We start from the raw sequence: 12514 nt of genomic DNA on the forward strand, positions 1-12514 counted from the left end.
CTTTAATGTTATCGTACCAGGCCGATCATTATAAACCTTAACTGGCGACTTCTCTGCACTCAACCTCACTCCTAGAATCCAAGCTATATGCTGATTCGTCGTTGAAACTTCATATAGCCACACTTGATTATCCTGAAAATATTTTTTTAAGGCGACCGCAGCAGTAGGAAGGAACTAGAAGCAAGCAGAGAACTCGCTTAATGTGGCGATTGTTGAGACGTTATTTCTAATGGGCAGCAGTTCACACCATAGTATGAAAATTTTTGAATATAAAATGCGCTTTTGTTAGAAATATGTCTGTTTCGATTCAATTTTATTATTATAGTCACCCCTAGATATTTATATTCAAGAATTTCAGAGGCTGCACGGAGGCTACGGACTCAATGCTTCATTGCCGTATTTTTGTTATTTTCACGAAAACTGTTGTATCAGTGTTTAATACGTTCCATTCGCTCGCTGCATATGATTGTGAACCGGGTACCCCATGGACAGCATACGGCAGCTGCTAAAATATCAACACTAGAGCTTGAAATGAATTATTTCGTGGTCTTTATCTTGTGGCACTGAAAAGAGCTTCAAAATTTTTGTTGAGCCAAAGCAGTTACACCACCCCCCCTTAAAGGTCTGTCTGGAAGGAAGAGCCGACAAGAGGGGGGCACTTACAGTTCCTCGTCACTTCGCTGCGTATTTCAGAAATAAGCCTTTATGAAAGTTATTAACCCCACAGCAGCATTTTCAGGCAAGACGGTGGAAGCTGCGGAACAGAAACACTCCCTCTCTTCTTACACTTCAGAATATAGCCTTCACTTTTGGTTATTAGTTTTCTCTCAATACAGTAAAGTGTCAATATGCGATATTTAAGGCATTTTTGTGTTAGTCAAATGTTTAGGAGAATCCCGCAAGGTGGAGTAGATTTCTAGTAAGGGAGTAATTGCTCACTGACATCCACACGAGCGCAGCCGTACGGCTACAAAGGAAAGCTATACAGCTTTCTCAGAAACTTCGTAAAGAAAAATTCGTCCTGATCCGGGGTTCGAACCCGGGACCACCGCTTCACCGGAGCAGTCACTCTACCAATTGAGCTTACCGGGACGGTAAGCTCATGGTAAGGCGAGAGGGCATTGATCAATAACTCGAAGTGGGAACTGTACACTACTACTTCAAACAATACCGGACCTTTCGTCTTTGAAAGCCTAGGAAAAAAAAAGCGTTTCCTTCGTTACAAGAAATCTGCTAGACATGCCTAGTTACATGAACTTCCACAGATACTGTCAGCTTCCCCAGCGTCGTTGTTATGCTACCGCGGAGAGAGCAACTGCCAACCGATCAGGCGCACTTCCATGCAGCCGAATAAGATTTCTTTCTTTTGAATACCTTGCAGGCCCGTAGGGCTTTGTGGAAAACGGCTGTCAAATTTCGAACTTATGTTCATAACATAATGAGAAAAACAGGATATGAAAAAGTGAAATACACACTAGAAATATTTCTACACAACAAAAAACAACAGAGTAGTAGTCCAAATAGTGAACAAATGAGAAAAAAATTCTGCAATGCAGATCAAGAAGCTGTAAGATAAAATAAATTGTACGTGTAGCCACTGTTATATTCAATGCTTAATGAAACAATTTGTTGTACAGTACAAGGCGGGCCACGGCGAGAAAACACCCGAAACGAATATGAAAAAGAAAATAACGTGTTTATTTGTATCAATAACAAGAGGAACTGCGGGTAAAAGTCGTTTAAGAAAGAAGGGATTTCACTAAAGCTCACAGGAAATCCTACTTGCACGAAATGTTCAGGAGAAAAAATAATCAATATACAGAATGTTGGAAATTCAAAATGTTCAGAACAGAAATATTAATGCACTTTTACATAATGTGTTAAAAAAATAAAGTAGAAAAGAAAAGAAGATGTGATCACACTCTTTATTTAGCTTTTAGACAAGCATTGGTGGAATGTTTGCATAGTGTTCGCACAGAAGTTGTTTGTAAAGCAATGGTTAGGGAACAGCGCAAGGACGGCGCACAAAGAACAATGAAGGACACACACGGGCGTTGTGTGTTTTTGAGTGTTCCTTGTGTCTCGTCCCTGAGCTGTTCCCTAACCATTCAAAAGAAGCTACTAGCCCACCAATTCGCTATTGCAAGTGAATGCGAGAGTGCGTTGGAGTTTATCACGAGGTGTGTTCAGTTGTGGCGATAGCCTAGTGCTCTCTCGCAGCTGCCCGTGAAGCTTGTCTCTTGACGTGTGTGAGCTAATGTCCTTGTCGTGCGTATTTATTTCATTTCTTTTTAAGCTAACATTGCGTCATCTTTGCTAGCAACGGTACCAGAAAGATCGCTAAGAAATTATTGGTGGATGTTGGTGAGCATACGAGTGTTTTTGCACTAAAGTGCTCAAACAATCTCTAAAAAATGAAAAGCACAAAAGACAAATGTAAGTAAAAAATACCATCAAAATGATACTTAAAAGCTGCATAAAAACAAGAAAGATATTAAAAAATGGCTGAGGCTTAGCTTGGTTAAGCCTGGTAATTGCGAAGCAATACGATAGGTTCTGACGTTGTTTCTACCGAAGACGTTGACCGTTTTCGTCGGGCTGCATATTGAGCACGTCGCTTGGAAAGTCGTTCTTCTGCCGTCTCCGTAGCTCGATGATGCTTCCTCTTTGTATTCTGCCGAAGTGTCTTGCTTGCTTGAGGCGGAATCTGACAGGCTTGACGAGAGGAGCGAACCGGCTTTGGTGCCTACCAGCCTCGCGCTGCGATGGCGCGAGATGGGGCGCCGTTTTTTTTTACACAGATGATATGACGTCACTCCGCGCGCGGCGCCCCTGGTGAGAGGAGCGAGAGTTAGGCCGCCGTTGGTGCCTACCAGCCTCGCGCTGCGACGGCGCTAGATGTGGCCCCGTTTTTACACAGATGGTACGACGTCATGCCAAAGGTTATGCCAAAGGTCAAGTGGTGCCTACCACCGCCTCGCGCTGGAACGGGCTGAGGTGGTAGCTAAAGTAGTATTGCTTCGCAATACAATGTCTGACCAAAGGCGCGTTAAGTGATGTCTTTAGCAAAATTCATGAGGAGGTGTTGACAAAATGAATGTGGCCGAGACAGAGAAGCGATTCTGTCTGGTTGAACATTCCATAATTTCATGGCTCGAGGAATTGTCCATGAACGGAAAGCTAATGCGTCACTGTAGCACTGTGTGAAACTCAGGAAATTGTGCAGCGTTTTTGGGGTGCGAGATGAAACATAGAGGTGAGAATGAGTGTGAAATACTGTTAAGAGAGCACTGTAGCGGCGTGTAGCGAAAATTGTAATGAAGGACAGGTTTCTCTGAGTGACGCGGAATGACACCGTCACGGAGGTTCCGCCCTTTTAGCCATCCCTTGTTTGCCAAGAAAAGCTATCACGGATTATAGACCGAGTCCGCAATTTTCATCGTCATTCCTGGTGTAGAATGCCCCATGAACTCGTAGTTTATCATGTATTAGTGTCGCTGTCTTTCACCTGAGTGCGTTCGTAGAGTAGTCATTTTGGGTGGACATGGGAGAGAGAAAAAAAAGTTTTTGCCAGTAAGAGGTTGGTGATCTTGGGCTCTTCAGCCGCTCCAGGTGGATGGCACTTTAAGTCTGTCGGCGACCTCCTGCGCTGTTGCCGTGGGCCTGGAATGAACGCCCAGGTCTGGGCTGGCAAGAACAGATTCCCAGTTTTCAAGCGTGGTAGATGTGACTAGATCTGCCGGAGGCGGATCCTCCATGCAGTGCCAGATTATGTGGTCTAAGATGGCAGGCTCGCCGCACAGCTACAATACGGATTTGCCAAAGCGAGAAAGATATTTACACTCCCTGTGATAGTTGCTTATGGTCTTATATGTAATTAGCGTCTCACCCCGAGGCAAACCAGGGTCCGAGACCCCCTCAGCGGCTCGGCTGACAAAACCTCGACCATACTGGTGAGCGGCCTCGTTCCCTGGAACACCCGCTGGGCTGGGACCCACACCAGATTTACTTGCTTACTATAGTTTGGCATCGCACGAAGAATTTTGTATGCAGTGGCGTTGAGGCGAGGGGATGTATCTCCACCACTGCATACAAAATTCTTCGTATGGTGCCAAACTACACGAAGGTAGTGAATCTGGTGTGGGTCTCAGCCCTCGCGGGTGTTCTAGGGAGCGAGGCCCCTCACCAGTATGCTCAAGGTTTTGTCAGCCGAGTCGGTGAGGGGGTCTCGGACCCTGTTTTGCCAAGGGGTTAGACGCTAATTACTTATCAGGCCATAACCAACTATTACAGGGAGCTTGGAGCGAACCTGCCTCCTCCGCATGTTTTGGTCAACCGCGAACAGGCTACCATGTGGAGGCGGCTGCAAACGCGGTAGCAGCCAAACTCGTTGACGTATTATTATGCAGAAATATTACTGGCCTCTACCTGCCTGGCTTTCATAACATGTGAATAATGACAACTAATGTGTACGCTGCCTCCAGCGGCATAGAGAAAAGCTCAGTAAATTTTTTTTTTCAGAGCAGCTTCGGTTTCCCCACTAGACTCTGGTGGGCCAAACAAAATCAGTTCCAACATCTAATCCTGTATTCTCAGACATTAATTTAGCTGGCAGCGATAATACATTGTGTTCTTTGCAGTGTTAATCTGGTTAATCTTTTCCTTAGCTCGGAGAATTTTGTCTGAAGTTAGGTGTGAGGGCTTCCGTATTAGCCTTCTTGTTTGGAAGAGCCGGTCCTTCTCCCGTCTTCCGTTAATTTATTCTGGTCTGCCAATAACTGCTTGAGGAGCGACTGAGTGTTAAATTTCTCTGTGGGGGTCCGGGGTTTGGTTACACATCGCAACACACAAGGTTAAAAACACGACACATCATGTGCACTTCATACGCATCGTTGCAATTTGCAGGCGACTGTAACGTTCTTGACCATGGTGATTACGATTTTGGGCAAGCCTGAGGGTACATATGCCAGTGAAATTGTTACTTCATTTTGGACAAGAACCGACCGCGCACTTTCCAAATTTTTATTCGAATATTGTCGTTTTAAGTGCACATCTGCAATCCCCAAGCGTTGATCGTGTTTTTGCACCAGAGCTCAAGGCTCGCCCTGCTCCACTCTGGGGTCCGCCAGAAACACAGTACGCACAGACACTGCCACAGCATAGCACTCCCCAGCCGCTCGATGCTCGACTTCCTCCTCGCATCACAACTGATTTGGCAGCTGCCACTTTCAGCTCCTTGGTTCAGTGGAATCTTGAAGGCACTCGATGTTTTGCGGGCGTTCAAGAACGGGCAGAATGTGTGCTCAATAGCTTTTACTGAAATTGTGGCTGACACCAACCTCTTAATACGACTGGCAGGACACGAACACCCTTTTGAAATAATTTATCATACATTAGCTTTCATATTGTGACGAAGACGAAGCTGGCAGTGGCGCGGGACGGAGCGCCCGCGCTAGGCCAGCGGCCATTAAATCATCTCATAGCCATGGTTCACCACGTCTCATTCTTCGGCTGGCCGCCGCGTAACATTTGGTGTGAGGTGCTGGGGTCCCTTCATCGCCATTCTGGTCACGGAGCTTCGGCGTCCTGGGCCTGCCGTGGACGTCGGCCGTGAGTACCTGGTCAGCGCCGCACGACCGTGCCCCAGCCCGCCCGACCTGAACCGACCTCGACGCTCACCCCAGCCCCGTCCCCCGCCCGGACCACACTACACGACGACCCAAGACCCGACGGACCCAAGACCCGACGGACCCAAGACCCGACGCACCCAAGACCCCACCGACCCAAGACCCCACCGACCCACGACCCCACCGACCCAAGACCCCACTGACCCAAGACCCAAACATGAAGACACCGCCCCCCTGCCTCTGCCGTTCGGTGCGTCCAGAGACCTCGGCCGTCAGCTCCTGGCACCCTACGGCCCGGATGCTTCGTGGACCGGGACTCATTCTCTCATCTTTCTCATCGTGGCGGCCAGCACTGCACCATCTCCTACATATTGTTCGATCCTTCACTCAAGACCATCGCCATTTCGCCGTCTGTTCGTCACCGATCGGGACGATCGCTCGGAGGCCCCGGGTAGTGTGACGAAGACGAAGCTGGCAGTGGCGCGGGACAGAGCGCTCGCGCTAGGCCAGCGGCCATTAAATCATCTCATAGCCATGGTTCACCACGTCTCATTCTCTCGGCTGGCCGCCGCGTTACAATATATTCATATCATATATTATCACATAGTTACGCAACCCTCGAGACACTCGAGCTAAAGTAGGCAATAGCCAGAAGCCTTCGCGAGACAAGCTGCCGCCACCCAAGTTCAGAACTGCACTTGACCTGAAAAAAAAAATAACTTTAAACTCTTCGCCTGGGTAAACAACATTATACCCAGAAATCCACAGTTTTGTAGAGACTGTGCAGAAGAAATTGAGGAAAAAATTTTCTTTGGTTTGGTTTTATCGGAGTTTAACATACCAAAGCCACTCAGGCTATTAGGGACGCCGCGGTGGAGGGCTGCGAACAATTTGGACTACCTGGTGTTGTTTTACGCGCACTGACATCGCACAGCACACGGGCCTCCAGCATTTCGTCTCCGTTGAAATGCGACCCCCGCGGCCGGGATCGAACCCGCATCTTTCGGGTCAGCAGCCGAGCATCATAATTAATGAGCCACCACGGCGGCTATTTGTATTCGAGCCGCAGACTATCAACGCTCGTGTTCATCGCTTCCTTACCCTCTAGCGACAGTGCTTTCTTTACACTGTATTGGACGGGAACAACACTCAGCAGCCATTCCTTGGCAAATTAAATCTTGAAGTCTGTTTCCTAAATAACTTGCTGTCTGGTCGTTGCTGCATACCAGGTTCAGCGACAAGAACAAGCTCCACATCCACTCGGCCTCGTTTATGCCCTTCGGACAAGGCTCTCGCGCCTGCATTGGCCGTGCGTTTGCAACGCTCAACATGAAAGTGGCTATCGCTACGCTGCTGTCAAGATTCAGGGTGCATGTCGACGAAGAACGTCATGCGGTGGGTGACGATCATTATTTCGCCGTCGCGCCTGTCGCCAAAAGTTGTAATGCTGAATGTACAGCGTGATGTGAAAGTGACAGGATAAGAAAAACAAACGATTTTAAAAGTAGAGACAGTAGCACGAGGCGGGTTTCGCTAAAACGCGCCGAAAGACGTTGGAATTGTTTTTTCTAATCATAAAGAGTTTTATTGGGTGGGGTGTTATAGTTAAAATAATGTGCCGCTGCATTTGTGCTTCTTGGCTGTGCACGTCGTTACTGCAGCATTTGTCGGGGACGAATCCGGCGAAAACGTTTTGCTATAAAAAATTCATGAGTGTTTCAGCATTTGCGTGAAAACCGCATTGCTCTAATCTCTAGTTTTTTTTGACGCATAACGTGGGATATATATTCAATGACAGCTTACGAAATAGCAATATCTTTTATGTCTGCTGTCAATATTGTTTAGTTTACATGTAGGAAACAAACTGATAATAAGCCGCTTTTTTATTGTTAATTTTGCTACCCAGCCTTCCTACCTACGACCTGAGCAAGGTAGGTTATTTCATGCGAGGTCTGTTTAGTAGCCTCCGCCATCTAATTCTTGTAATTTTTGGCGGGGTTCATATTTGATATTTCTGATTTAATGAGCATGTGGTTGCTCCTTATTTGGAGTCTCTTTATCTCAGCGGAAAGGCGCCCTTTAATCACCGAAATGTGGACAATAGCTTCAACCAATAAAACAGCGACGTGCTAGCCAGCAAGCTCAACTTGCTTCACTGTACGAAGAAGCATATTGGAAATTCTCAGGTTTTCTGCGCCTCCCTGAACGGGAGGTAAGCGAGCAGCACGCAATATGAAATAAATAAATGAAGTAACAAAGTTTCGATAGCCTAAGCACCTCGTAGGGACTTCCAATGGAATTTTGAGTGATACCATTAGGCGCGTGTGCATGCCATCCCATGGTGAGCGTGGCTGCCACGTCTTATCTTGCAAAGGGCCATTATGTTGGAGCGCTTTGAACACGAAACACAGAACAGGAAGGACATTCACTTTTCTGTGTCGCAACTATTCTGTGTGTTTCCTTTTTGAGGTTCTCCAACTTAAAAAATTTCCACCAGCTGCAGCACATTTCGACACTTTTTCTCCGCAGGATCGGATCAAACTTCAGAGTGGTTTCATCACTGCATCGTTGCCGAACTCAGTGTGGCTGAAATTTGAAGATGCCTTATAAACGCTTACTTCGGGCCCATTCTTCAAAATGTTTTTTTCGCCAAAAAGAAATAAAAGCAATACTGCATGCGCACACTCATTTTTAGTTATTTATTTATTAACAATACTGCAGAGACGCTTGACTCCAAGAAGGAGTGAGCACAAAAACGTTAACTACAATAAAAGTTACACCACACAATACGCATCAACTACATCACAGCAGGGCATGAACTGAAGCAAATGTAATCGGACACAGCAGTACAAGAACATCACTTACGCATTTTCTTCGAATTTGTAACGAATGCATCAAGACTGGGGTTATCGACAATATGTTTTGGTGATTTATTCCAGTAGCTTATGGTTCTAGGAAAAGTGAAAATTTAAACCAGTTATTCACAGCGGCATAATCTTGAATAATTTTGCCATTATCGAAAGGGGAGCTTGCGCGCGAAGTGTTAGCAGTAATGAAATTATGATTGTTGATTAGGATCTATTTATTTTGTATTAGGTATAGATACCTTAATCGACATTCACTACGTCTGGATTGAAGTGTGTCAAGGTCGAGATACCTGATCATTTCTGTAGCGCGGTGAGGTCTTTTATATTTGTTGCAAATGAATGTAGCCGCGGTAGATTACACTTTCCTAACCTGGCTGTTTTCGTCAGTGGAGGAGTCCCACAGACAGGAAGCGGACTCAAAGCATGGTCTCAGTAACGCTTGATATGCTGCAAACTTAGCATGAACAGGGACTTTTGAAAGCTTACGCCGGATAAAGCAGAGACACTTAAAGGCTTTGGCGCAGATGTTATAAATATGAGTATGCCATCGTAATCTTCTCTAATGGTATCAGCTCGATATTTTCCAACCGGTGATTCATTAAATGGAATGCCACTAAGTGAGTCAGAATGCTCCAAAACTGTTTTGGTCCTGTATATATGAAGAACTAAGCACTTATCAGTATTTAAATACATGTCCCATTTCGTGAACCCGTCCGAAATCTCTTCGAGACTTGTTAACCTTAATTTAGTCGGTTTTAGATTTAACTGAGCTGTAAAGAACGTAGTCATCTGCGAAAAGTTTATCTTAACATCACTGCGTAGTACAGCTTTTAATATATCATTTACATAAATAAGAAATAGAACTGGCCCCAATAATGAGTCTTGTAGCACCCCTGAGGTTACTTGCAGGGTCTCGGAGCAGGACTTGTCAACTTGAACATATTACCGTCGGTTTTGTAGATAAGCCCTAATAAATTTAATGAGCTCACTATTTATTCCGATGGCATAAAGTTTCTGTAATAATTTATTATGAGCGACGTTATCAAAGGTTTTGGCAGAGGCTAAGAATATAGCGTAGATCTGTTGTTTGTTATTAATAGCGAGTGCGAAGTCATGACAAACACTAAGTAGTTGTGTCACAGTCTACAAGCCACGTCGAAACCCGCGCTGAGCGTCTGGTATGAGGTTATTTTCTTCCAGGAATGCAGTAAAGTGGCGGCAGGTAATCTGCTCTTGTATTTTACAGCTTGTCGAGGGTAAGGAAATATTGGGGGGCGGGAGTTGGAAACGAACATGCGATCGGTTAATTTGAATATAGGAATGACGCGGGCAATTCTCCAGTCTGACGGAACACAGCCCTGCTCTAGCGAGGACATACATTGTCATCAAGTATTGTGAAATCCATTCAGCATAGCGGCGCAAGAAAACTGCGGGAATCTTATCAGGGCCATTTGCTTTTTTAGCGTCAAGGTCAAGATGCAAGTTAAAAATACCTTCCCGGCAAAGAACGCCATCAGACATGGGAAATAAAAGCGCCTCTGGCTGAGTAATAACGCTGCTATCTTTCGAAGCGTATACGGATTGAAAGTTTTTGTTAAATTTATCTGCAACTGTTTTAGCATCTGAAGCCGGTGAGCCGTCAACTAATAAAGATATACTGCTATATTTATTGCCACTTAAGTACCACCAAAATTTATCTGGTGCCTCTTCAAGAAGATTGCCTCCAGTGACGGTGAAAAAAGGTGCCCTTCACTTTTCTCATCTCCGTTTTCAGCTCTGTATTTAGCGTGTTCATAATAGAATCCCGAGGCCGACCTGAGCGCCTCATTTTCTTAAACTTTCGCTTCACGCTTTCGGGAACAAACACGGCAATACAATGATGGAAAATTTTTTTGAACTTACGCCACAAAGCGCTTACATTTTCTTCAGCACTAAAACAATCAAAATTTCATTATGAGTAGTCGAGGATGCTCGCATTATCGGCTCTATTGAAATCTTTCACAACAATTATGGACTTATTTTTTCTAGAACACTTCTGAAAGGAAAAGGTGGCAGACATTAACTTTTGATCAGAGAGCCCATTCACGACATCAACGGATGTACATTTCATTACAGTGCTTATAAACGATAACCCAAGTGCATGACTATTTGTAGCAGTAGTCCTGGTTGGAGCAGTGGCAATCTGCGCCAGGTCGCACGAAAAAGCAATGTTCAAAAGATGTTCAGGGTGCCTAGAATTCGTGCCCATTGCATTCATGGTTGACCAGGGAATATTGGGTAAATTAAAATCCCCAGCTAAGAAACATCTTACTTGCTCACCACGGAAACGCTGGACATAGGCATATAGTTGCTCAAGAAACCCACGATCTGGTGTTGGAGAATATGGCATACAACACCGATAACAATACAATTACCGTGAGAACTAATTTTACAGAATACACTTTCGTGATGGGGAATAGCTGGTAAAACTATCACGTTTACGCTTTCTTTAACAACCATAGCTATTCCACCCCCTCGGGACTGTGTGTCAGATATTAGTATTTTGAACGACGGAGGAATAATTTCATTGTCAAGGACTCCCACATGCAACCACGTCGCCGTCAGCAATGTAACGTATGGGTCGTGGTCATAAAGTAGCGTTCCAAATTCAGGTGGCCGCCGCGGTGGCTCAGTGGCTATGGTGCTCGGCTGCTGACCCGAAAGACGCGGGTTCGATCCCGGCCGCGGCGGCTGGAATTTCTTTGGAGGAGAAATTCTAGAGGCCCGTGTACTGTGCGATGTCAGTGCACGTTAAAGAACCCCAGGTGGTCGAAATTTCCGGAGCCCTTCACTACGGCGTCTCTCATAGCCTCAGTCGCTTTGGGACGTTAAACCCCACAAAACCACAACCAAATTCAGTTAACTTATTTACAACATTTTGTGCTTTTAAAGAAAGCAGTTGTAGAGGGAAAGTGTTGCTATCTTGTCAATTTGATGCTCCGGTTGCGGCCATCCGCCTGGTGTTGATCCGATCTGTCCGCGGCATAGGCTAGTTGTCATCGGGTTGTACTGATTCATCGTCTAAATCTGTACGGGATCTAACAAGCTTGCGTCTTTCGTTCTTGACCTCGTCCCACACGCACGTTTCCTTGTTGAAAACTAGCTTATCATATCTCAGACACACTCTACTTCAGGCGTACGACTCTCTTTAACGGTTGACCATAGCTGCCTTCTTATTTTCTGAATTTTGAGTGAATATACCTCAGAGATCGACATTTCAGTGTTCTTAAGATTTTTAGCATTTCTCAAAAGCTCAGTTTTTTCATTGCAATCATAAAAGCGCATTATCACTGGACATGTCTTGTTCAACCCCCTTATTCCCTGCCGGTGTATGCCCTCAAGGATGCGAACTTTGATTCCCAATTTATTTTCAATATTTCACTCAGAACTGTATCTTTCAGTGAGTTCAACGTTTCATTTTCACATTCTCTCATTCCATAAAGATGAAATTATTGCGCCGAATTCTGTTATCAAGGTCATCACTTTTTATTACCAGCACTTCAGTCTCGTCCTCCAGCTTAGAAACAAAACGCTCGCACTCTTCTGCCCTTTGTACGGCATCTGAGAAGGACTACAGTTTCTGTTCAATTGAAACCAGCCTTTTGTTTGTTTCTGCAAGTTGAGGTTCTAGGCATTCCCGGATAGGCTTAAGCTCATTTGAGGTCACCGTTTGGTTTTCGAGAATTTCTTCCAGCTGCTCAGAAGCCGTTCGATTGAGGCCGGACTCATCTCGATATCCGCGCTTAACAAAAGTACAGTAAAGCATAACGATTCAAAACAACCCGTGACACATTCACACAGAACCCCTGGGCAAGGGACCACAAGCAGACACAAGGTATCACTTTTAAGATCGAAACTACTGGGTTTTTTACTCACCTGCGCAAAAAAAGATGAACCCGGTTGCACGCGTCTGCATCCTTTCTTTCGTCCCCTGCCCACTGATGAAAAAAACATTAGGGGCGGTGCCCGTGGGCACAGTTG

The 12514-nt window shown here is 45.4% G+C and overlaps 1 protein-coding gene across 2 annotated transcripts in view; it reads left to right on the top strand.

Annotated features, from left to right (window-relative positions):
* LOC149344221 (cytochrome P450 3A8-like) overlaps nucleotides 1-8315 on the top strand; it is an 81408-nt gene extending 73093 nt beyond the window's left edge. Inside the window, exons 13-14 of one of the 2 annotated variants that reach the window (XM_089546219.1) lie at nucleotides 6857-7022; nucleotides 8157-8315. In XM_089546219.1, the coding sequence (XP_089402345.1) occupies nucleotides 6857-7022; nucleotides 8157-8237 (247 nt within the window). In that variant the 3' untranslated portion in view covers nucleotides 8238-8315. The remainder of the gene's footprint in view (nucleotides 1-6856; nucleotides 7023-8156) is intronic. The other variant, XM_089546220.1, reaches the window with a different exon arrangement.
* Nucleotides 8316-12514: the final 4199 nt, after the last annotated feature.

The sequence above is a fragment of the Amblyomma mixtum genome, chromosome 5 (genome assembly GCF_055824585.1).
Source record: "Amblyomma mixtum isolate Tamu chromosome 5, ASM5582458v1, whole genome shotgun sequence".
NCBI classification, from domain to species: Eukaryota; Metazoa; Arthropoda; class Arachnida; order Ixodida; family Ixodidae; genus Amblyomma; species Amblyomma mixtum.